Source organism: Cricetulus griseus, chromosome 5 (assembly GCF_003668045.3).
Source record: "Cricetulus griseus strain 17A/GY chromosome 5, alternate assembly CriGri-PICRH-1.0, whole genome shotgun sequence".
NCBI classification, from domain to species: domain Eukaryota; kingdom Metazoa; phylum Chordata; class Mammalia; order Rodentia; family Cricetidae; genus Cricetulus; species Cricetulus griseus.
In genome coordinates this window covers 38,447,835-38,475,043 of record NC_048598.1, presented here as the reverse complement: position 1 = coordinate 38,475,043, position 27,209 = coordinate 38,447,835, and the positions used below count along the sequence as shown (strand labels likewise).

Below are 27,209 nucleotides of genomic sequence, written 5' to 3'. Positions count from 1 at the left end.
AAAAGATATTTTTCGGACCAGGCAGTGGTGGCACATGCCTATAATTTCAGCACTCAGGAGGCAGAGGCAGGTGGATCTCTGTGAGTTCGAGGCCAGCCTGATCTACAGAGTCAGTTCCAGGACAGCCACAGCCACAGCCACAGAGAATCTCTGTCTCAAAAAAAAAAAAAAAAAAAGGAAAGAAAGAAAGAAAGAAAGAAGATACTCTCAGATATTCAACGCTATAGTGGGGTTGTTAATAATAAGTAAAATGTTAACAAATAATTTTAGGTCATATATGGTCTTGTGCCAGGATTTTGTTTTTGTTTTGTTTGTTTGGCTGGTTTTTGAAGACAAGATTTCTCTGTGTAGCCCTGGCTGTCCTGGAACTCTCTCTGTAGGCAAGTCTGGCAGAGACTTACAGAGATCTGCCTGCCTCTGCCTCCCAAGTGCTGGGATTAAAGGTGTGTGCCACCACCATGGACCACCTGGATATTATTTTATTATTTATCTTTTTTGAGACAGTTTCATGCATCCCAAACTAGCCTTGAACTTGCTATGTAGCTGAGACTGGTCTTGAACTCTTGGTCCTCTTGCCTCTACCTCCCAAGTGCTGGGATTACAAGTTTGTGCTGTCACACTTGGGTAGGATATAATTTTTGAAAAGGCTAGTGTTCCAGGGACCTCAACCTCCATCTTCATAAGAATATCTATTACTGACTATACTTTACTAACCTGTCTATCTGGAGACTGATTATTTTTTGCACTACAACGTGATGCAAATACTCAGATCACTTTTTCTCTAATGAGAACGCTGGAGCAGTGAGCGGTGACATAATATGCCCTAAGTGTCTCAGAGGAAGACGCACAGGCGGCGAGATCCCAAGCCGGGCAGTCTGGCTCCCAAACCCACCACTATCCACTACGGTGTGAGCAAACCTAGGCTAAAATCCTTGCTCTGTCCGTTAGCTCTGCAATATTGCACAGACATCTTCATGTTCCTTTTACCCTCATTTCTAAGATGGAAACAATGTTCAGATGGTTATCACTAAAAGTTAATCACTGCACAAAAAAGCACCATGGCAGATATCAACCACAGTGTGTCCTTATTACCTCCCACCAGACTCCACCCCCAGTAGGCTCCACCTCCCACCAAGCTCCACCTCCTGTTAGGCTCCACCCCACCAGGCTCCACTTCTCACCAGGTTCCGCCTCCCACCAGGTTCCCATGAAGTCTCAGATGCCTCCAGAGAAAGAGAGCCATGCTTCCTGAGGCTGGGCGAGTGGGAACCATAGAGATGAGAAAGCAGCTCATTCCTTGTTTCCTCTGGAATGAGAACCTTGTATTCTGCCCCGGCTTTGCAGGGGAGACAAACTGAGCCTGATTATACCCTCACTGACCACTTTGTAAGGACCACTCACCTCCTGTGACATGCAGTGAAGCTCCCCCAAGAATCTCAAATATGCATTAAAATAGAATAACTTTTCTCTTGATTTTTCTTTGTGAAGTCCTTTGGTTCATGGTGAGAACTAAGAAATCTAAGAGGTTCAGGATGTTGGATTAACTAAACACATAACTAAACAGATTGGATTCTGACTACACTGGAACAGCAAACCAGGTGAACCTGGGACTGACTCCAGATCTACACCATCCCAGGTATTCCAGTTTCCTAGAAAGTTCCTGACACACTCCACTAACAACTCATCTTGGCTGTACCAAAACCTGCTCAATTTCAGACTCTTCCAGCAGCAGCCGTGGCTGTGAATTGGCTCCACAAAGACAAGTGAGGTGTCAATAAAAACCTCAGCATGGGGCTGGAGAGATGGCTCAGAGGTTAAGAGCACTGACTGCTCTTCCAGAGGTCCTGAGTTCAATTCCCAGCAACCACATGGTGGCTCACAACCGTCCGTTGTGAGATCTGGTGCTCTCTTCTGATGTGCAGATAAATGGAAGCAGAATATTGTATACATAATAAATAAATAAAATGTTAAAAAAAAAACCTCAGCATGTTTATAGACCCCTCCTTCCCCTGATGCATTTACTAGTATATGTGTGCTGTCTACCTATGATGAGCACAGTCCAATGTGGGCATCCCTGTGTACAACAGACCTACAGTTTGGGACTGTAGCACTGAAGGAGATACCAAAAACCAGCAATATAAACAAATAAGTAAAAATAAAACCAATAATACCTAGCTCCTCTGGGAACCCCCCTCTCCCCCAATTAGGAGCTTCCTATGTGGTGGTTGCTCTTGCAAACAGCACCTTTAGCAGCTCTAGTCTTTCTCTGTAGTTTTCTGTTGCTAGCACCTAGCACAGCCACAGAAACAGGTCCTTACACTCTGCCTTTTTCTTCTCTTTTGGTTTTTGACCCAGGGTATCATCTAGCCTCGGCAACTCTCTGTGTGTCTGAGAATGACCATGAACTCCTGATCCTCCTGCTACTGTGTCCCAAGGTGTAGGATTACAGGCAAATGCCATCACACCCAGCTAATCACTCTTCTCAACAGCCTGGCCAAAGCAATGATGGATGTGAAGAACTGTCACTGAAAGAGACCAAGCTTCCTTTGTCCCTGGTCACAGAAAAGTTAGCAACTTGACTCTCAGGTGTGGTAGCATTTATCGGTCATTCCGGCTACTCCTTGAGCAGGAAGATCAAGAATGAGAGGCCAGCCTAGGCAACTCAGGGCTTATCTCAAAATTACAAACATTTAAAGGGCGTATAGCTCAGCAGTAGAGCACTGCCCAGCACGTACAAGGCTCTGTGTTAAATTCTCACTACTGAAAACTAAGTATGTGACTCTCCACACTCGAACTCAGACTAGCTGGCACTGGGGACCCTGCTCCTCCCATTGCCCACAATGTTAGAGAAGCATTTCCTTGCAGGCAGAAATTGCTGATATGACCAATGTCTGGTGGGGACCCAGTTGTGCAGCATCTCCCTCTTGGCTTGCTTGCTCCCCACTCCTTCCACTTTCCCTTCCTTTTCTCTGTCCTCCCCTCTCTTCTCTCTCCTTCCTTTGCCCTCTGCCCACCTACCTTTTGGGTGGCAGTTGCAGGGTAGGCAGCGGTCTCTTTCTCGATGCCGGTAAAATCCCTCCCTGCACCTCTCGCAATGAGCCCCAGCTGTGTTGTCATTGCAGTTGAGACAGCGGAACCCATTGCCTGTCTGTCGATGGAGCTCCTGATCAAAGATGCACTGTCGGGATTTCCCATTGCAATCACAGACTAGGGAAGAAGGAAGAGAAGAGAGTCAGAAACAAAAATATCAGGATATTCTCCCAGGTGGTTATTATCAATTATGCAGGGCCTACTACATGCGGACTTAACTACTCGGTGACATGGGTCATTGGAGGGTAATGAGGACTCTTGTTTCACCTAAAGGAAGCAGCAATTACACAGTGCTGGGATGATCATTGTCTGAGAAACATGAATTCAGGGTCACCAAATTGTCTAATTACATAAGAGAAGCCAAAGAGCTTAGGTAATGTTTTTATATGAAAATTCATGGTTTGAATATCTGGAGAGAATTCATCTTGATCACTATGTAAACCAACAGAGCAAGTCAACGAGCTAAAAAGAGAACTTCCAGCCATGGACTCTCATCCAACTCTCTAGCAGCTCACGATGTCCACTATTGAAGATATACAACATTTATCCCTCAACGACATCACAGCTGAGCAGCTGATTTGGCCATCTGCACTGTTGGGGTAATCGTTTTTGCACACAGTATGAAGCTATGTCTATGTCCTTCCTCATTTGTCTAAGGCACCTCCTGATAGGTTTAATAAAGAGCTGAATGGCCAATAGCTAGGCAGAAGAGAATAGGTGGGACTTCCGGGCAGAGATAAGAACTCTAGGAAAGAATCTGAGGTGGAGGATTCACCAGGCAGACACAGAGGAAGTCGAATGAGCCATACTGAGGAGACGTAATGAGCCATGTGGTAGAACATAGGTTAATATAAACGGGTTAATTTAAGTTTTAAGAGCTAGTTGGAAGTAAGCCTAAGCTAAAGCCAAGCTTTTATAATTTTAAAAAGAATCTTTGTATCATTATTAGGAAGCTGGCAGTCCAATGGACTAGTTCATTTTCATCCTTGTATCTTGTATGTCCCTTGTATGTTGACAAGCCAGTTGTCAACGAAAACCATCACATAATGGCAGCCAACCATCTGTGGGGGGTGTAAATAGTCAAGCCAGTAACACATAGGAACAACTGGCATCGTACCTGCCATAGACACCCAAAACATTTTCAAACATGGTTTTCAAGAAAAAGTGATGGGCCTTGAAATCACAGGAACTGAAACATTTCTTTGAACAAATTTCTTTTCCCTCCTGAGTATGTGGCTGTGACTCAATCCCAAGGCTCTGTGTAGATTAGTCAAGCATTCTACCAGTGGACTAAAAATCACTTTGACTTTTGTATCTTGTTTCCTACCCTACAAATGCAGAACAGGTTGGTCCCCTGGCACCCCTTAGAGGGTCCATCTGAATAATGCCCTTGCATGAGCTTTTTAAAAGAAACAGATGAAAAACAACACTAAAAGGTGAAGGCATTTGACCCAATAAAGAGCTGGGGTCTGAGGGCAAACCTTTCCATAGTGTCTTCACTGGCCATGTAGCTTTTGAGCATGTGAAGCTGTTTCTGGAGTGTTCAGAACTAGGATTTAACCAGAGTAATAGCCATAAAGCCAGCAAAGGTGTCCCACGTGCTGAGCAGCTGTCCTGTGCAGGCCCGTCTCTGAAGCCACAATCTACTGCCACCAATCACATTGGTTCCCTAAATATGTAACCACTCCATTTCATTTATTTTAAATTTTATTATATCTATTGTATGTGTTCATGCTTTTATGTGCGTATGCTAATGCATGTAAGGACAGAGGACAACTTTTGGGAATCACTTCTTCTCCTTCTACCATGTGGGACCCGGGTATCAAACTCAGGTCCTCAGGCTTGGCAGCGATCACCTTTATCTACAGAGATATCTTGCCACCCAAGCTGCTCTGTTTCGGGGACTTTACAACCATCAGCTCAGCTAACTCTCACAATATTGTTCTAACCTCTCTGTTTAGGGGATGGGAAGATGAACACTTAGAGGAGTATGCAACTTGCCTTATGTTACACAAATAGCTAAGTGGCAAAGGCAGGATTTGCTCTCTTGTCTGTGTGATTCCAAAGTTTCTGTCTTCATCCCTTCTCCTTCTCAAAACTCTAGTCTGGCGCAGAGATTCCTATGGCCTTTTCTGGAATAGCTCTTAATCTTGCAACATACACACACACACACACACACACACACACACACACACCTCTCTTCACACTTTCATTTATTTATTTAACAGATTAACTTTAGACACTGTTCTTTTTTTTGGGGGGGGGGGGTTCAATAGACACTGTTCTTAAAGGCCTGTATTAGTTGAGCCTCTGAGCATACAAAGAGCCAGAGCATCTCCTTTCTCTCTGGTTAAAATGGAGACTTGTCACCTCTAGGCATGCCAATCATTTCTGTCATGGTTTCCAGATTCTTCTTGACTATCCCTTGAGCAGCAAATCCCACTTTTCTTCCTTCTCCTTTTTTTGTTTTGTTTTGTTTGAGACAGTGTTTCTCTGTGTAGCTCAGACTGTCCTGGAACTTGTTCAGTAGACCAGGCTGGCCTTGAACTCAGATACTCCTGCCTTTTCCTCCCAAGTGATAGGATTAAATGTATGTGTTACCACACCTGGCCCAAACCCCACTTTTCAATTCCCTTATTTTAAAAGACAAAAATTGAATATGGTACTTAAAGGCCTAAATGGCTCAACTCATAACACAATCCTGTCCTAATACTAGACACCTTCATTCCAGGGACCAAACCAACATTTCATTAAATTTACATCATACTGAATTTGTTCCCAATTAAAAACTGCCGGGGGTGTTTGTTTTCTGTTTTTTCCCACAGAACCATTGCCAAGTTGGATCTTTCCCAAGTAATGCTGGTGAAACTAATTTTTAAAATCTCTAGCAGAGTACCACACAGCTGTCATACTGTGAAATTTCTACCAAGGAATGGGTATGCCCATCACACGCGTTTATGTACACCAGGCAGCCTTCCCTGTAAGGCTCTTCCACCATGCCATCCAATGAACCAGTGCCTTCCTGCCCCGTGCCTCCTAGGAGCAGTCTCTAAGCAACCAAAAACTTCACTCTGCTTTTCTAATTCAGAGAAGACTGTTGCTTGTTTTTGAGACAGGGTTTCATGTAGCCCAGGCTGTCTCAGAACTCAATCTGAGCTGAAAATGACCTTGCACTCCTGACCCTTCTGCTCCCATCTGCCAAGTGTTGGGATAATAGAATTCTTCACCACATCCCACGGACAGACTTCACCTGAGGAGTGTGTTGGCCTTGAGGGTCTGCATTGCTTGAGAATTTAGTGAAGATGCTCCTATAGCCCTGCGTGCAGGACTCTGAGTTACCTGGCCTGGTTAGGGTTACACTGAACTGTACTGATACAGCTTGAGGCTTCAAGGACTCACACACAGACAATGAGAGGAAAACTCTTCCTGTTTCTTTTGCATAGAATTACTTTTTTCTGCCATTGGTTTATACTTGAACCATGGTTTCCTCCAAATTTTCTCCTTAGACTGATCTCCCTAAAATCAATGATTACTCACTCGCCTAACTAGGAGAAAACAAAACAAAACAAACAAATAAAACCCTCATATTTTAAATTCTAGAATATTCTTGCAACTGGGCTTAATAAAATGAACATAGTACAGTGTGTATGAATCTCTTTCATTCTGGGGTCATTTCTTACCAACTAGCATCATGAGCTCACTGGTGGCCCCAAGGCACCCCCCCCCCAGGCTAAAAACAGGCTAACAGGTAGAGAGACTGTACCAGTGGACCAAAGGGGAAGTAGCATTCACCTTCAGAGGACAGCAGCCAGCAACCAGGCAGGGTGAAGGACTACAGTCAGGGTTTCCATTTATACTTAAAAAAAAAAAAATAGAAATCTGGGGTTTGTGTAGGAAATCTATTGAATTTTAAACATTTGCCAAAAAATATTTCTAAGTATTCTTTATGAAACAAAACTGTGTTAAAGGTAAAGTACTGTTTTTTGCTTATTTCCAACAGACAGGAAAAGGGAAAATTAAGGTCCTAGGGTACCACATAGTGCTAGGAGCTGGCCCATAGCAGCTGTTCAGTATTTGTGAATGAACCAATAAATGGATGCTCTTTTGAATTTTAGGAAACTCGCTGCTGAATGTGGTGGTTCACACCTGTAATTGCTACACTTGGGGAGCAGAGAGAGGAGGACCAATGGGAGCTCTTGGCCAACCTGGGCTACATGGTTCCAGGCCAACCTGAGCTACAGAATGAGATTTCTGAGAGAGAGAGAGAGAGAGAGAGAGAGAGAGAGAGAGAGAGAGAGAGAGAGAATGCTAGCTAGCTTTAGATGTGAAGTAGACATGCGGAAGGAATAGCTTAGTAACCTGGGACTCTGATTGGCTGGGTTATGCACACCCCTTTCTTCTAATGATGCACATGGCAGCCTCAAGTCTTTACCTGCACATACTATGTAAACACACCCCTCTTTGAACAATGTACCCAGCTACCCCGGTGCCCCCCACACCTGCACCCCCCACCTGCATCAGCCTACATGCACATCCTTCTCTGGACAATAAGATGCTTCTCTTTCTCTAACAGCCATCAGACTCTGGCAGCTTCTATCCGGGTATATTCTCTATTCCCAATGAATGTACGTCTGAGAAATGGAAGGACTGATCCAGCCTGAGCTGGGTTTTGATGCATACACAATAAGGCAAACTGTGTCCTAAAGTGCATTTTCAGGGAAAAACCTTAGTTACCATCCTATGCATATTGGTCATACATATGATTAAAATCAGACACATTATGAGAAAGGACAAGCACAATAGAAAATGATTATATGACCTAATCAATCAAAATAGAAAACTGCCTATGCCACACCCGTAGTAACTAAATTCCTCCTTCTTTTGAACTCCAGAAGGCAACTTTGAACAATAATCGGGGCGTGAGTGTCTTCACTCATGTGGCTCGGTGCTCCTTGCTGTGTCTTCTGGCCTTTTCTACTGCTTTGCTTTAAATAAAATTTCTTGTGCAGTTCTGTTTGAGCTTTGATTTCAACTCCTGACCCTAGCACCACTCCTGGAGACAGTCGTCTGCGTTTCCACCATTTAAAGAGCTCCATCTATCCCCATGTGTCTGCATATGTATTAAAAATACAAATTTAGCGTCACTCTTCCCTATTGTTCTCCCTGGGAGTCCACCTTAGCTCAATCCACTTAAATAAACAGACCTAAATACAAGCCCATAATAGATTTTGAAATAAGAGGAAATTTTAAAAACATCTTTATTATTATATTTTTTTCCTTCCCTTATGTTTACACGTGTTTGATTTTATGTCTGGAAATTTTTCTCCACTTTCATTTTTCAAATTTGTTGCTGTCCTTCCAAACTTTAACCTAGCTTCAAACAATACAAAGATACCAGCTAGCTTTCATTGGGAGGCCTGGAGACACATGCAAGTGATGATCATGCAAGTTAAGGCAAGTCTTGGGCATCCCGAGTCAGCAGCAGGCCATTTACCAACAGTCCTTTCATTTATCCACTCTGAACAAATACACACTGAGCATCTAATATGTGTCAGGCTGTTGTGGGAATTCATTCCACCAATAGCTTTGGGGTACCGGTCTTAAGGCGTGGCTTCTTGTCTGTGGATGTGATCTCTTAAAAGGAGAGAGGCAGAGGTCATGCTCTCTTTTGGTTTGTGAAGAATGGGTCAGGGAGCATGAAGCAGTATGTGGCTCCCTTAGGAAGAACGGAAGGACTTTGCAACTGGCTATACCTTCTTGTCCTGTATCTGTGAGTCTGTTTTCCCATAGCATCCTTTAATAAATTGATATACATAAATATTTATATCTTTGTGATTCTCATAACAAGTGGCACCCCTGTAGGGAAGACCCACCCAAATATATATATATAATATATATATATCTTTATGGTTCTCATAACACCAGGCCATTTCAGGCTCCAGGATCCAGCAGCAAACAAAGCCAGTGTATGTCCCCCACCCTGAAGAACTTACATGAGAGTCTGGGTGACAGATGACAAACACAGAGAGAGTACGTAAGGGTAGTGATATTTATTAAGGAGACATCAATAAATTCAAAAATGGGATGGAGAACAGAGCAGGATGGGAGGGTTGAAAAGTGCTATATGCTAGTTACTGTTTCATTTTTTAATTAATATTTGCTTGGCTTATGTTCTCTGCCCATTTATTACTGGGTACAATGGCTTTCTAGTAAATTACCACAAACATTAAAACATAACAAACTATTTCCTATCACTTTATTGCAGACTAGAGATTTTCTTTTACCCATTCCAGTAAATCCTTTCTTTCCAAAGTACCTCTTTGGTAGATTTTATTGGTTTTGTTTTGAAATGGAGCTCACTGTGTAGCCAGGCTTGCTTCCAAGTTGACATCCTCCTGCCTCAGCCTCCCGAGTGCTGGGATTTCAGGTATGTGTCACCAGGACCCATCACATTGACAGAGTGTAGTTTTACTGGCTCTTCTTTTCCCTCTTGTATTCTTAGCCAAGGAAATGCACACTTACTTCATTTATTTCGTGTGTGTGTGTGTGTGTGTGTGTGTGTGTGTGTGTGTGTGTGTGTGTCCCAGGCTAGCCTAGAATTCACTGCAGCCTTGGCTATGGAAATTCTTCCATCTCAGTTTCCCTAGTGCTGGGATTACAACTGTGAGCCACTATACTTGGCTTTATTTCAATGATCTAATAAATACCAATTATCTAACAGGGAAACTATACTGGGTGCTTGGACACCAATACTCGAGCCAGCAAGATTTCATAAGAGAGCTACCAACATTATATTTTTTCAAAGATGATGCTGAGTCCATATATAATTTGTATATATTCATTAAACACTTATCATGTTACCCTTGTTTTCTAGTCTCCCTATGAGCAGGCCTGAGTCTCGGAGTTGGCATTAAGATATCATTATGGGGGCTGCAGAGATGGCTCAGTCAGCAAAGTGCTTGCTACACAATCATGAGGACCTGAGTTTGATCCCCAGAACCCACATTAAAATTATGGAATTATGGGTAGGCTGGCACATGCTTGTAACCCAAGAACCAGGGAGGCAAAGCTGGTCAGCCAGCCTAACCTAAGCAGTGAGTCTTTAGCTAATGAGAGATTGTCTCACAAAACAGCTCCCAAGGAACAATATTGTCTTCTGATCTCTACATACTTGTAAGTATACATATGCATGTGCGTACAAACACACACAATTTAAATATATATACATGCATACATGCAGATAGATAGACAAAGATATGAAACATTGCATCAGAAAACACAAAATCAGAGTTGGCAAAATGGCTCAGCAGATAAAAAACACTTTGCCTTCAAGCCTGGTAACCCAAATTCAGTCCTTGGAACCCTCATTGTGGAAGGAGAGAATTGACTCCCATACATTGTCCTCTGACTTGCACGCTTGGGCTGTGGCATGTGCAGGCTCACACACATACACACAGAAACAAAAACTAGTGAGGAAAAAAAAACAGAAAACGAAAAGAACACGTGAACCCTGGATATGGGACTCGAAACTGAACGGTCACTGTAGCTACATCCCAGTCGGCATTTCTTTGCGTATTCATTCACACCACACTCTTTCCAAGCCAGAAACACCTCTTCAAATTTCACCTGCTTCTCCATCCCCCTCACTCCAGCTCTTGACAGCCGGCCAGGTTCTCCCCACAGATAAAGGAATGCAATTCATCAAGTTCACCTCCAGCCCTAAATAAACACTTCAGAACTGGAATCATTTTACAAAGATTTTCACATATTTCTGTAAGTCTAGTAAAACGTGGGTGGCACTTGTGTCTGACGGTGTTGTGTGCTGCTTAAGTGTATATTATAGTGATAACTGTAATAGCTCGGTCGCTGACCCTCAAGGTGCTTCTTACGAGACCGCCAGGCAGCCAGACACAGGCTGGTCCGCCTACTACCACCCACACTCATCAGGAGAACAGATCAAAGGAACTGGAAACCCTCTTTAAACAATGGAGCCCAGAGCCTGGAATCCCTCTGGGCTGTTCCCAGCACTCCCACCCCTCACTAAACATGGCTTCTGACAAGTTAAGACAGGAAGCCAAGGGGCAAAGGCTGTTTCCAAGCCATAGACTTAGGAGAATGAAAGGAAACTGAAAATGTTTCCTAGGGCTGTACTTGGGGCAAGGCTGTGGAATATCAGCATTGGGGCACTGGTTCATCCAGTCAGTACTCTTTTTAAACTTCCCACAAGAAAATATCACCTTGAACAAGCAGCTTTCAGTACCTATGATCATCAGTGTTACAAAGAGCCCATCTATTGAGCTAAACTTAAAAGTAAGCTCTGAGCCAGGTGTGCGGTGGACACGTACCTGTAATTCTGATAATCAGGAGGCTGTGGCAGGAGGATGCCATGGTTTGGAGGTGAGTCTCCTCTACATGGCAGAATCTGCCCCAGACCAACAAACACCAAAACCCTACAAAAACAAATCATCTATACACCCAGCTTTTCAACAGGGCAATTTAATTTCCACCTCAGGACAGCGGGTGAACATTGAGCATGCTAATGCCTTGAAGGCAATAACAAAATAAAAACACGGAAACCCCATTGAAAGCCCTGTATATTTATCCCATGTCAGCCCCTCTTTTAACTCTCTTTCCCTTGTTCCCTGGGTCTCAACATCTAGATCCTTGCATGAATTCCAGAATACTAAACTTTTTGCTACCTCTGGCCTTTGGGTTTACCATTTCTACAACTCCGGCAGGTTGCTCTAGGAAACTTATACCAGACTATGCACTTCCCTGCTCAAACCTGCAATGACTTCTCTCTGGATGCCGGAAGCAATTGTTCATCATCACAGGATCACAGAGCTCACCACTTCCTTCCAAACATCATATCTGTGTGCATTACCCCTTCATCTCCAGAATTTCTCTCTTCTCCATTACAAGGGTACCTGGTTCAGTGCTTGGCACCACTGTTGCTTAGATGGGATGGATGGATGGATGGATGGATGGATGGATGGATGGATGGATGGATGGATGGACAGAGAGAAGGAAGAAAGCAGAAAAAGAAGAAGAAGGAAGAGGAGGGTAAGATATAACGAAGGCAGTCTGACTCTAAGAAAAGCCATTCAGGGTGGCGATGGCTCAGTGGGTAAGGGAGCTTGCTGGTAAGTCTGAAGACCTGAGTTCAATTCACAGAATCCACATGGTGGAAAGAAAAAAAAAACACCTCCTACAAGTTGTCCTCTGACCTCTCTACATGCTCACCATGGCATACACACACACACACACACACACACACACACCAAATAAATAGATAAGTAAATAGGATAAAAAAAGAAAAGCCAAATAAAAACCTGAACCTCAGAATTCTCCCAGAAGTTCAAGAATGCACTTTGACATTTCCCAAAATGTAGGGCTGGGGATGTAACAGAGTCTACTAGTGTGCACATGAAGACCCCTAGGTTGCACCCCAGGAACTGCACAGAAATTCCCAATACAATACACATCTGTGTGGCTTCTGTATGATATTCATACAGAATAGCTAATGTTTCAACACAAAAACTCCACAGTGAGATGAGCAAAGACTCTAGGGAGGAAGATATTTTCAATTAAAGGAAGGCCTGGAACTTTCTGGCAGGTTGCCTCTAACACCAGAGGAGCTATCTCTGTCCCAGGCTTACCATCTCTCCCTGGCCTGTGAGACAGGAGCCACTGGTAGGCAGCAAGCCAAGGGCTGTGTGGAGGAGAGGCAGAGGAGTGCAGCAGGCTGGGGGCATGAGCTCCACAGGCCCCGATGGGGCAGCCTGCCATGTAAGCAGTACTACCTCAGGAGCTAGGCATCCAAGCAGCAAGTTTGAACCTGACAGCATGTGCTAGCCAATGCGAGCCTCGCTGCTCCTGCTGCCATTTCAGCTGCTGGGTACAGTTCTGCTTAAGTTACAGTAACCTCCCATGACTGGATCCAAGTAGGAATGTTTAAGGTTGACACTGAGTTGTCTTCCTTATTTAGGGAAAGGGGCCTGCCTTCTGCCTCCTCTGCTGCCTTCTGGGTTCCCTTTGTGAGACACCAAATCCTCCCCCTGCTTTTTTCAAACCTTCTTGGGCAGTGTGAGGTAATACTACCACGTTTCATCCTGGCACTTGATCTCCACAACCAAGCCTTTTTGAATCGCACCTTTCCCCAACTCCAAATGTTGGTTCCTCAAGACTCAGTGCTGAGCCATGTGGACGCCTCCCTCCATAACTCTTTCCTGACCATCCCATTTCATAACCACAGTAGAGGTTACCATTCCAACACAGTTCCCTAGCCAAACCTCACCCCCAACTCCTCGCCACTTCTCCAACTGGTTACATCTTTGAATGAAACCCATTTAACAATAAACTCATAAACCAAGGCTGGTGGCAGATACCTATAAATGCCCATACTTGACAGGCTGAGGCTGGTGGAACTAGAGTTTAAGGAGCCAACCTGGGCTACACAGTGATACCCTGTCTCAAAACAACAAATAAGCAAGCAAATTACTGCAAAACCTCACTGCTTCAAGTCAGCTGGCTGGAAGCCAACTGCAAAGCCTCAGAGACAACTTCCTCAGCCTCCACTAGTCTGCTCCACACCAAACAGCTCAAGTCTACCCAAGTCTGTCTCCACTATGGACAATCTAGATCCAACCCTGAGCAAATCAGAATTGATACAGCTTTCTGACCGACTCCATGAAGCTTGTCCCTCTTCCCACCACTCACTCAGCAGCCAGAAAATCTTGCCAGAATATAAATTTTCTCAGCTCCTTTCTGTTTAAAGCTCTCTAGTGCCATTATTTTCTTTTAAGATTATACATTGGAATTCCTTCACACTGCCTGTAAGGATGAACATGATCTCATCCTATTTCTTTTTTTTAATTATTTTTTATTTTATGTGCATTGGTATTTTGCCTGCATGTATGTCTGTGTGAGGGTGTCAGATCCCTTGGAACTGGAGTTATGAGCAGTAGTTATGAGCTGCCATGTGGGAATTGAACCTGGGTCCTCTAGAAGAACAGCTAGTGCTCTTAACCACTGAGATATCTCTCCAGCCCTCTTATCCTATTTCTTTTTGGCCCAGTATCACATAATACCACCAAATAACCATATCTATCTATCTATCTATCTATCTATCTATCTATCTATCTATCATGTATGTGTATATATAAGTATGTATCTATTTATCTATTATGCATGTATATATATACACGTATTATCTATTTATCTATATATCATATATGTATGTATTATGTATGTATATATGTAACTATGTATCTATCTATCATGTATGTATATATGTGTATCTATTTGTCTATATATCATATATGTATCTATCATGTATGTATATATATATATATATGCAAGTATGTATCTATTTATCTATCATGTATATATGTGTATATATGTATGTACTATTTATATATATCATGTATGTATGTATCTATCTATCTATCTATCATACTAAGGTCTGAGCCTAGAGAGCTAGGTCTATCCCTGTGCTAACCTCAGTCCTCTCATTCATTCTTTTGTTTTAACAAGATCACACACATGACCCAGAGTAATCTTGAACTCGCTCTATAGCCCAAGTTGGCTTTAAAATTGTGGTCCTTCAGCCTCACCCTCCTGAGGAGCTGGGTTTGTGGGGCTTCAGCAGCCTGACTTACATGATTTAGTTGATATCTTTCTTTCCTCTGCTTCTTATAATTCTTGTTTGTAAAGGGAAACCATCATGGGGAGTAGTGAATTAAGGCAAGAAAATCTCAAATAGCTGTTCCCTTTGTTCAAAGAAATTACACTAAAAGTTAGATGTTAATTTATCCTTTTGGACACCATGCCCTACTTCTGAGTCAAAGGACTGGTCTCCTGTGAACTAGCAACTCCTTCATACTCAGCAGAAGGTTACCCCCCATCTCCGTGAACTCACCTACCATGAGGTGAGTTCTACCATGAGGTCCAGCAGCAAGAAGTTCACCTGGACTGACTTGGTGACTAAGGATGAAGTAAAGAACATATGCTCCTTTTAAAAACACCTGCCGAGGGCTGCTTGAAGTATAACAACAATGATCAAAGCTGTCTTTGCAATAGGAATCTCTTCTAACGTGTTCTTAAATTTGTTTTTACAAATACTGGAATCATAAAATCCTTAAGAAACACAAAGTTAAATACACCCAGCAGCTGTTACTTGGTATCAACCTTATTAGAATCTTTGATCCTGTCTGGAAAAAATAAATCAGCCTTCAAATCTGAACTATTTAAGATGAAAATATTTTCTCCCATGCTATGTGTGACTATGGGATGTTCATAAAGACTTGCTAGTTTTAAAATCTCCTCCATGAGACGTCTCTTCCTGACATCTTAAAACGATCCTCAATTTCAGTAAATAAAGTATGAATATTTCATGATTCAAATGTGTCTTGAACTTTATGGCTTAGTGTATGAATGTCTATTCCAGTTTAATCCTTTTAAAGAATAACACAATTAGAATAAGGGTATTTCCCTCACTAAGAGTCCTTCCATTGAATTCCATTTTTCTCTCTCTCTCTCTTTTTTTAAGTCAGCATAGCCAAAACTATTACTCCACATGCTGCCCATGCAGTGTGGGTGAGGCCACTGTGGGAAGCAGGACAGAGATAAAAGAAGATACCTACTTTCACTATCAGCACTATCAGTTCGCTATACATATTATCACAACCTAGGCTGGCAATCATGCGTGTGGCTTGCAGATGACTCAGCCTGATGACCTGGAGCTCTCACCTGGGTGAGGAGGGGTGGGGAGGGTGGGGGATACCAGAGCCCAGGCAGGCAAATACTTCTCCCAAATCCCTTATTGTTTTTATGAGCAATAAGTTTCAAACATAAATGTCAGCTACAGTTTCTGGCTATCACACTACATCCCTCTGCATACACACTTAAATAAGTACGTCTCTACTATGCACTATTATACTTCCGAGTTTTAGCAAAAGAATGACTGTAATTATTGTGCATTTACAATGTTTGGAAAATTTTCATGAAGTGCATTTGTAAGATGGCTTTCTGTAAAAATCTTATTTGAAAAATATTGTATTGCTTGAAGTCAAAAGAATGAATTAATGGGTGTTTAGTTGCCCAACTACATCTATACACCCACCAAGGGAAGTAACAAATATCCCAAGAAAATGGACCATAAAAACTCCCAGCAGGTGGCATAAGCAAAGTGTCCCGTTGGGGAATATTACTTTAACTATGTTAAGCTGTACTACATTTGTTTATGTTGCAGACCATTTAACTATGTAAAGGTGTGTTGTATCTGTTCATGCTGCACTGTTTAACTATGTAAAGATGTTTTACATTTGTTTTTGCTGATTTGTTTAATTACGTAAAGATGTGTTGCTATTTTACTTTGCCTGTCTAAGGCACCTAACTGGTCTAATAAAAAACTGAACAGCCAATAACTAGGCAGAGGAGGGATAGGCAGGCAGAAAGAATAAGTAGGAGGAGGAATCTAGGCTCAAGGAGGAGGGAAGAGAGAACAAGAGAGGAAGAGAGGGAGACTCCTGGGTCCAGCCAGCCAGGCAGCTGCCAGAGAGGGAGACAAGGAGGAAGCAGTAAAAGTAAGCCATCCAGAATGAAAGAAGGGTAAAAGCCCTGAGGCAAAATGTAGATGAAGAGAAACAGGTTAAATTAAGTTATAAGAGCTAGTGGGACAAACATAAGATAAGGCCAAGCATTCATATGTAATAATAAGTCTCTGTCTTTATTTGGGAGCAGGCTGGTGGCCAAAAGAAAGGGTGCTACCATGTCCTATACCTCAGTGGGTGAAGGTATAGGACTACTGCATCTTAGTCACATGAGCTGTGACTTTGCCTTAGGTCCCCAAAGAGCTCAGCAGGCAAAAAGTCCTACCATGGTACTGCTTCCTGGATGAGGCAAGAGCAGAGGATGGGCTTGCCACTGGATCCATTGTTACGGGAGAGAAGATTGGGCTGAAATGAAACGGGATATTTTCACATTGGGAAACCAATGTGGGTAGTGACTGGAAACGGCCATCTGTTTAACACTTACTAGGTCAATGTTCTAGCCATGTAACTGGTTCATCCATGAAAGCCTTTAATAGCCTGTAGCAGCCAGAGGGGGGAAAACACCTCTAGACACAATTATACACATACAGATTCAAAACGTCGATGGAAAGAAGGAGAGGAGGAAGAGAGGAGGGGGAATAAAAAAGGCTTGTTACCACCCCTTGACTATCACCTAGACATTTGAATCTCAAACCTTGCATGTGCCAAACAAGTGCTCTATCAACTGAACTACACTGTCAGTCTTTATTTATTTATTTTTTTAACAAAGCCACTTGGTTAACTCCAAGCTGCTTTGAGTACTGAACAACAGAATTGAACAAAGGATAACAGGTACTCATGTGTTGCACAGACATACACACAGACAAAACATCCGTACACATAAAATTTAAAAATTGTGTATGTGTATGTATGCCCCGTGTGTGCAGGTGTCCTCAAAGGCCAGAAGAGGGCATCAGATCCCTTGAAGCAAGACTCACAGGCAGATGTAAGCAACCTGACATGGTGCTAGAAACTGAACTCAGGTCATCTAGAAGAACAACTTCTGCTCTTAACCCCTGTTCCATCTCTCCAGCCACTGAAATTAATATACAAGAATATATATAGCAAGAATGAGAAATAAGAGGTGGTGAGATAGCTTGGTGGTTAAAAACACTTGATGCTCTTTCCAGAGGACCTGGGTTCCAACACTCACATCTGGTGGACCACAAATACCTGTAACTCTAGCTCCAGGAGATCAGACACCCTCTTTTAGACTCCACACAGACATGTGTGATCTTATTTTCTCTCTCTCTCTCTCTCTCTCTCTCTCTCTCTCTCTCTCTCTCTCTCATACACACACACAAATAAATAAATAAAATATCTTTTAAAGTGTCCATAATCCCTTCTTATGACTAAAAAGGGATATGTGAAGGTTTATTTTTGTTTGGTTTGGTTTTTTAGTTTGTTTGTTTGTTTCTTGTTTTTCTAGAATGAGAAATAAGTCAAGGAACTATCTTGGGAACTGAAAATTCATGTACAAGTGAATCCTGGCCCTTCTTACTAACTATATTGTTCTAGCTAGGGCAATCTTTGGTGCCCTGGCTTCCCTGTCATGCATACAATATACTTGTAGAACCCAGCTTGGCTCTGCCAAGTCATGGGAATCCAGGCAAGGATCTTACCTCCCTTATCATTATCTGCTCTTATAAAACAAGAGGTATGTAGAGACCTCTGAGACCTACTATCTATCAGTGTCTGATACATTCTCATTCAGTCTTGTGGAACTAGGTAAGTCTGCTCCAGAATGAATGGAGCTCCTACTTCTGAACTGCCCTGCACTGGATAGGGATGAGCATTTAGTTCTAAGAAACCATGGAGATGTGTAAACTCTTGTTGTAAGAAATCTTCTGCATTGCTGGGAGGTAGTGGCACACACCTTTAAATCCCAGCACTCCGGAGGCAGAGGCAGGTGGATCTCTGTGAGTTTGAGACCAGCCTGGTCTACAAGAGCTAGTTCCAGGACAGCCTCCAAAGCCACAGAGAAACCCAGCTTCAAAACACCCACCCCAAAGAAGTCTTCTGCATAAAGTGCACCTCAATGTTTAGGTAATTTGTTTAATTTTGAATTACTTGTAGGAAGTGATTTAGCTACAAATTGATTTTTTCCCAACATGAGAATTCATATTCCCATGATAAATAAATATAAAATCTGAAAGCGATACAGTGGAATTCTATAATAGGGCTGCAATGTGTGAGGAAGGCCTGGATACAGACGCTTGGCTCCACCTCTCCTCTCATGTGGCAGAAGGGGAAGACCCAGCCATGTGCTGACCACTGTTAGAGGAATGGCTGCCACACTCTTCCACTTTCACAGCTGCCATGTGAAGAAGTGTGTGTTTGTTCAGCAGGGAAGGACGTCTGCAGACACACAGTCACCCACAGACACCAAAAAAGACAGCTTTGGGCTTTGGAGAGGATTCAAACATTACATCATCTTTCTGGGGCTTATGTTACAACACAGCCCCAGGAATGCTTCAGTAATCTGCTAAATTTCATTTGTGACTAAATTAGAGAATTCCAGAATCATAGGGCTTCTATTTCTGCACTGGTCTAAGATCAGTGATTCAGGTCTTGTCTCTTGCCTGCAATTTCCCCAAGAAAAAAACGATGTCAATCTGGTTGACTTACTGAGGACTTAAACAGGAAACATACTCCCCGGATTGCCTCAAAATGGTAATTTCATAACCTGACTTTCCCATAAACATGATCACAAATCAACAGTTTCATGGACTGCTAGAACTAAATCAATTGCCCCAGATAAATCACCAACTAAATCAACTGCCCCAGTTCAGGACACCAAAATGAATGTCCCCAAAGGACTTCCCAGCTCACACTGAATTCTAACTCTCAATTCCTATTTACTGTGTATATAGACTTTTTATTTTACCAAAAATGATTCCGGGGGGGGGGTGGGAGGAGTGGTAAGTCCTTTAGAAATCTTACATATCACACAGCACTCTCTCAATGGCTTAGGTGTTATCTGGAGAAGACATTAAGCTAAAATGACCTTACTCGATATATGGATACTTATCAGTTAAGAAAAGTACCAAATCATCTAACACAACACATTGTCCCTTATGTCACAATCACCAGGGTTGGAAGTTGTCACAAATAAGTTCAAGGTGACTGTGCTGTGAAGATCACATTGTACTCCGGAAACATTTAAACCTTCTGTTTCTGAAAACTCAGTACTTAAAATTGACAATAGAAAGAGATTCAAAGCCAGGCACAGTAGCTTGTGCCTAGGTCCCCAGCACTCAAAAGGTGGAGACAACAGGGTCATGAGTTCTAAGCCAATCTGGACAACCCAGTGAAACCCTATCTAAACAAACAAACAAACAAACAAACAACAACAACAAAAATGTTATGTAGAAGCAACTTTAGGAAGACAACCATCTGAAGTCTGAAGATGAATGGAAATGACTTCATAAAAGCAAATTATTTTATGAGAGGCAAACAAATCAAAACTAAGTATATCACTGTGTACATTATATGACTTTAAATATATTTGTGCAAATCATGTACTAAGTTAAACATAAAGAGACAGATAACTATGACATATACACCTCTAAATGTTTTCAGAATCAAGCTGGTCATTTTTTTTTTTTTTTCAGGAAGAGATGAGAAAGTACAGGGCCACTTTACATGCTTTGGGCATGTTTTAATTAGGCATGTTCTAAAGTGTGTGTGGGTTTGTGGGGGTGTTCTGGTGGACAACAAAAAAGCAACAAGGGCTGACATGAGAGCCAGTGCTGAGATTCTAATCTGCTTCAGGATTTTGTCTTATGTTTTACCTATGTTGTTGGGTAAATCGTAAAGCAGATGTCACCTGAACAGCAGGGATGCTCACCACTTTCCTTGGGCTGTTGAAAGGAGAGGAAAGAAAAGCCCTGAAGTCCCCAGAGATCTACCCTGTAACAGGGCCCCACAGAAGTATCATGTATTTAGTGGGTCACCGAGTTCTTTAGATCTACCTTATGAGTTTCAGTAGTCTCCTTCTTCCCGCCTGTTTCACTATCACCATCTCTCACCTTTTATTTGACTCCCCTCACTCCACTCCACCCTCTTAGCCCTGCAGCAGCCTTCCTAGAACACAATGCGAACACACCATTTCTGTTTACCAACTCTCAGCAACTCTTCTGTGCTTACAAGGTTCCATCCTAGATATACAGTCTAGAACTTAAGGCTCTACAGAGGCAGATTCACAGCTACTTTTCTATCATGCTCCTCTCTGTGTCTCACTCATCTCCAGCCATACCTTCCCCAAGACTATGATCCAGACCTTTGGGAACACATGCCACAGTCTCTCACCCAGCTATGAGATCCCAAATGGGAACCCTTGTGTTTCTTACTGATCTCTGGGCATCTGAATTCACTGTACCTGTGCTCCTGGCTCCAGACTCTCTGAAGAACTGTGGACCCCAATTCTGAAAGGCAGTTTACAGTAACCTTCCTTTCACCAAGTCTCCCAGTTCTAATGCTTTCATTTAGCAGGTGAAGTAGACAGGATCCAAGCAGCTGAGGAGCCTGAAAAGTGACTGAAAGAGCACTGTGATGTTTGAATAAGGATGTCCCCAACAGGCTCATATATTTAAATGTTTGTTTCCCAATTGGTGGGCTGTTTGGGAAGGATTAGGAGGTGTGGCCTTGTTGGGGGAGGTGTAGCATAGGGGTAGGAGTAGGGGTGGTCTTGGACTTTGAGGTTTCCCAAACCCCTGGCCAGGCCCAGTCTCTTTCTCTCTGCTTGCTGCCTACCTACCAGGATATAAGCTCTCAGCTACTGCACCCTGCCATGATGCTAATGGACTTGCCCTCTCAAACTGTAAGCAAGCCCCAATTACATGCTTTCTTTTATAAGCTGCCTTGGTCATGGTGTCTCTTTACAGCAATAGAACAGTAACTAAGACAGGCATTAACAAGTGAATAAACAAAAAATTTTTGCCAGGTCAGACTGACTCTAAAGCTGATGTTTTAGCTGAGACCAACCCTGTAAGTCTTGGTAATTATATCTTTACCATAATTTCACCCGCAAGAAAAAAACCAGGAAACAACATCACTACTTCAGACTTTCACAGACCACAGGAGCCTCAGGTACACACAGGTCACTTTGGATTAGGACAGTTACCATACTTTTAGCCCAACTCCTAGTACACCCCAGTGTGTCATGAATGGAAAATATATGAATGAGCTACATAATGACTAGTTTTTCATAGTCTCACTTGGCCCCCAAATGAAGCCCTTTGAGGAGAGAACATAATATCTCCATCTGTCTCTAAGGACTGAGAAAGTGTGAGCCTGAGCCATACAGCACTTCTGAACTCTGGGTCTAGATAGAATGCTGGGCTACAAAGTCTGCTGAGAACATAGCATCCCAGATGGTGACTCTAACTATTCAACAATTGGTGGCATCCTACATATTTGTTTTTGTTATCTAACATGAACGTACACAAATACATTTAATTATAGCCAAGAGGAAAGTTGCTGTAATGGTTACCTACCCTGTAAAAGAAAAGGCATACATACAACATATAATATAATATACATTCCTCTTGTTACTTTTATAATATGGTCAAAAAGTTCCAGCTTAAGAACCTCTGGATCAAAGGCTCTGCCACTGCCACTAGCTGCTTGGGTGGCCTTGTGGGAACACACTGCCAACCTCCCACCTTTCAATCAAAGGGTTCTTAGTGGTTGATCCCCATACACAGTTACTTTTAACTCTAATATTTAGAAGTGATTTTTGCTCTTTGGATGGTTTCTACTAGGTTTCAACTAACTTGTCCTAACTCAAAGGAGGCCCACTCCACATGACCACTTTCATGTATTTTTTTTTAACGTTCATTTTACAAATCCAAGGCACACAGCATGCTTTGATACAACTAGTAAAATGGTTATGGTTACGACTATAGAAAATGTCTATCATTCACAGTTACCCCTTTTTGGTGACAATTATACATAATCAATGCACTGTGGCCTGGAATCGGTGATGGCTGGAATGCCACCTAGTCCAGGAAGCAACAATAACATGAACATGAAAAGTCAGGGTAATTAGAAGAAAGCACCTCTGCTAAGTGCCAGGGACAACCTGTGTTACATGTCATCTTAGTTGACAGGACACATGCCTATAAAAAACAGTTGCTAGGTTCTCACAAAGTTTTGTTTACATGAACTTGACTCCTCAAGATATGACAGCCACCGGGTGTCCTAGGTAAGAATAAAATGATATCGACTTTTAAGTCCAATAATACCTGGGAGGTAAAACTGTAGTAAGAAGAAACATTTTTGCACAAGTTTTGTGTATCTCTAAAAAAAAGTTTAAGTTCACGATCTATCTCAAAAATACAACACAGATAACAGGGGGATTACAGACGTTCTTTTTTCAGTCTGTGTGGTGTTGCCAGGCGTGGAAAAATTCCCATCCAACTCCTGCTGGTAAATATACAGAGAGAGGACAGTTTAAAGACCAGCATGTTACTGATAGAACCGGGCGGAGGTGGGGGTGGGTGTCCCCCTGGTGCAAAAGAAAAGAAAGGGAGGGAATTGAAAGAGGAAATGGCTTTAAGGTGAGGAAACCCTTGTTTGGTACAACCCCTATTGGCTTCGTGTGTTTAACTCCGGGGGCTTTATGGGAAACTCTTAACACTTTAAAGCGCATCTCTGAAGGAGCCCCAGGTAGGGAGAAGGGTGCTCTGCGGAGATCCTTGACTTGACCAAGCGAGAACCCTCGAGGTGAGTTCAGACAGCCATCGCCGTCTGCAGGGAAGGGCACCGTGGAGGCGCGGTGGGAGCACTCACCTTCCCTCCTGGAGGTGGCCTGGGCTGCGGGCAGCAGGAGCGCGACGCCGAGGCAGCAGCTGAGCCAGAGCGCAGGCATGGTCGGGCCGCGCTCCGCCGCTGCGAGTGGCTGCCGGGCGCCGAGTCCTCGCCCCGCTGTGCCTTCCTTTTCCCTCGATCAGGTGGTTTTTATCGACTCTTCTACCTGACTCAGTCCTGACAGGAAGAGAGCCCGTGTTTCGGGGCGTGACTCACCTGTGAACAAGGAGGACCCAGCCCTCCGAGGCAGACAAACACTCAGCGCACGGCGGGCGAGCAGTAAACCCGCTCGCTGCGGCCCCCGGCTCCCCCCTCCGCAACCGGGGTGCACACCTGGCCCCGCCGAGGGCGTGGTGCAGAGGCTGCGGCCTAAGGATCCTTCTGGAATGCGCCACAACTCCCACAGCCCTTCTCCCGGGGTGGTCCTGGGCTGAACTCACCGTGGGAGATAGGGGCCGCCCCTTCCTCTAATTGGGGCTCGCAGTGGGGGTGGGGGTGGGTCTCAAGGGCACAGGCGTTGATCCATCCCTCAGAGTGAGAAGCCCTCTCCACTCTGGTCTGAAAGACAAGAGAAGCAGATTAACCAGACCACCGAGGGTCCCAACAGGATCCTCTTCACTCTCCATCTAGGGGCAACTTTTTTTCTGAGGTAGTGCACACCACCTATTTCTGCTCACACCTAACTGCCCCCCCCCACCTCCACACACACACACACACACAGTACTGTGAGGATGGAACAAAGATTCCTCTCCTGGGTCTGTCACCCTACCTTAACCTTGAGCTAGCAGCTCTTTACTTGTTGGCAGGCCAGCCTCCCATGAAGACCGGGTGCCCCTACCCACGATGCAGGGTCTAGAACACAATTGATGTCCAACAAACCCTCTGTTCATAAGGAAAGGGCCCATGATTTCCTACTCTTTTAACATCATAGAGCATAATTTTCATGCCATTCTTTCAGGCCCCGATGGAAAACGTTAAGAGGGAGTGTGTCAGCTAAATGGGGGAGGGGATGCAGACCTTGGCATGTCCTACACTGTCCTGGGGACTTCTGAGGAGAATGATTTGGAGGTGACTGTCAGAGAAGGATTTTGGTTCCTGCTAGAGGTTTAAGAACCACCAGTATTTATATAGACACACTGTATCCATCACAACCAATAACCCCTCCCTTTTCCCAAGGTAAGGAAGGACTGCAGAGGCCCTCAATAAATACCTAGTCACTGACTAAATGAATGACTGTACTATAGATAATTATGCAGCTAACGTTCTAAGATAACAAACAATGTAACTCACTCATTATTGTCAAAGGTGTGAGAATTCCCGTTTCTATATGTGTCAGTGGCCAGTATGAGCTGACTGGGAGAGCTGCAGAGGGTTTTGGATAGACCATAGAGCCTGAACCTCGTTATAACCAGGAACTGGAGAAAGCACTGGAGAACAGCGGGGGCAAGATGAGGTACTGTAGTCTGGCTGGCATCGACTCTAAACTCTAGTACGAGAATGAGCAGCAGAAAGGAAATTCTAATTTTCTCACCTGGGACTTGATTCTCTTTTCTGCCCAAATAATACAAAGATTCTTCTCCCTCAAAACCAATGTCCAGTTACTGCTAACACTTCATCTCCTAGAGACCAGGTGTCTAGAATTCTTCCTTCCAGTAGGTGCTACAAGGTGGAGAGTGAGACCCTGTTTCTGGGTGCCATGATCCTTGTGTTTCTCCCACCCACTGGAAAACATTGAGAAAAATTGTGACAGCCAAGTCCAAGTGCATGGTGCAGGGGGAGCAAGGCAGGAAGCCCTGCAAAATAAAATCTTAAAGACAAAATGTGTCTTTCAGTGCAGATTTCCATTGTTTATCATATCTTGAATGTTGGAACAAAATATTTTCATCTACTATCATTTCTATAGTGATAATAATAATAACAACATAGAGACCTGTCTGCAACTGACTTCTGTAAGTCTTTGATACATGTTAGCCCTTTGAAAACCCTGTGAATGAGATATACTACCAGTGTCCCCACACCACAGGCCTAAAAAGGTTAGGTAACATGCTAAGAATGGCAAAGCCAAGATGCAAAGCCAGGCAATGTAGCTCCACCGTTCATACACTCTTTGATGGTCAGATTAAAAAGCACCATAAAGGAAGATAAGTTCACAATACTGAATGGACTGTGTGCAATCAAAGGTTAGCTATCAGCAGCCATCACAGCATGGCCAGATTGAGGACTGTTGGCGTTCATCCAAAAGGTGAGTCACAAAGAACTCTGCCCACATAGTTGTCCCCAAGAAATTAGAGTGGTCACTTGGACCAGATCAACCAGCACCTCGTTTCTGTGGATGGTACAGGATTCTGCACCATCAAGCAGGCACTCTCCAGTTTGACTTAGGTTCTCCCTCATCACCTGCTTAAACAACCCCTTACCTGGGGCTTGAGTCCTCTGCACTGGCCTCATGCCCTTTATTCAGGAACAGTATCCACCCCCTGTACCAGCTTGAGAATTCTTCTCCAGAGTTTCTCTGGAGCCATAGGACTCCAGGGGTCAAAGTTGAGGCTCTGGATCCCAAATCTAGATCCTGTCTTCCTATGATGGCATAGCTACTGTCCCTGGTGAGCACCCGTCAATCTTTTCTTGCTGAGCGCTAACAAACATGGGGAAGGTTACTGCTTTGCTTCAACACTTTTGCTAACTGATTTTAATTTTAGCGTTGAACTTCAGAGAGCCTCTTATCCTAGTTCAAGCCTGAAGCACCCAAATTTACTCAGTTGTTAACTAACTTGCATTTTTACTATATATGCAGCTGTCTGCTCCACCCCACCTCCCTAGCTGACCTTGAACTTACTGTATAAGGATACCCCTCAACTCCTGATGCTCCAGCCCCACCTCCTCCTAGGAGCACAGGCTCAGTCCACTATGCTTGCCTAAGGCTGGACATTTCATGCATAGATTTGCCTGCCTAAGGTTCAATGTTTCCATTTAGGACTTCATTTAGGGTGTACTGAGGTCTTACATCTCAAGCAAAATATAAGGAGATGATAGATTTCACTGTATTGTTCTGATTAAGCTTAATATGTGATTTTCAAAAAGGCAACAAAATGTCAGGCGGTGGTGGTGCATGCCTTTAATCCCAGCACTCAGGAGGCAGAGGCAGATGGATCTCTGTGAGTTCCAGGACAGCCTGGTCTACAGAGCAAGTTCCAGGACAGCTAGGGCAGTTACACAGAGAGTCCCTGTCTTGAAAAGCAAAAACAAAAAGGGGGGCAACAAAACTTATTTGATTTCCTGTTTGACATAAATAGATTTTTTTTCCCAAATGCAGACAAAAGTCAAACTGATACTCCCCTGCAATAGAAAAGAATGAACTATCGATCCGTAGGAAAGCATGGGTGACTCTTAAAGCACTGTGCCAGGTAAAAGAAAGACACAGAAGAATCTATGGGACTCCATTTATAGGAAATTGTAGAAAGTGCAATATTAACAAGGCAAGAAAGCAGAGTATAGCTACCACAGATGGGAACTGTCTGTAATGGCACATGAGGATACTGTTTGGGAATGAAATATTCTGAAATATGGTTTCAGTCAGAGATAGCTCAATTGGTACAGTGTTTGCCTAGCAAGCATGAGGACCCGAGTTCAATTCCCAGAATCCACATAAAAAAGCTGGGCACTTGTACTCGCAGGGGGAGGAAGGTGGAGCAAGGCAGATCCCTGGAACTCTAT

The 27,209-nt window shown here is 43.4% G+C and overlaps 1 protein-coding gene across 1 annotated transcript in view; it reads right to left on the bottom strand.

Annotated features, from left to right (window-relative positions):
• The window catches only part of Lamc2 (laminin subunit gamma 2), a 63,899-nt gene extending 40,343 nt beyond the window's left edge, over positions 1-23,556 (bottom strand). The window contains exons 1-2 of the mRNA XM_027417363.2: positions 23,478-23,556; positions 3,019-3,207 (exon numbers count right to left, since the gene is read on the bottom strand). Coding sequence (XP_027273164.1) covers positions 3,019-3,207; positions 23,478-23,556 — 268 coding nt within the window. The remainder of the gene's footprint in view (positions 1-3,018; positions 3,208-23,477) is intronic.
• Positions 23,557-27,209: the final 3,653 nt, after the last annotated feature.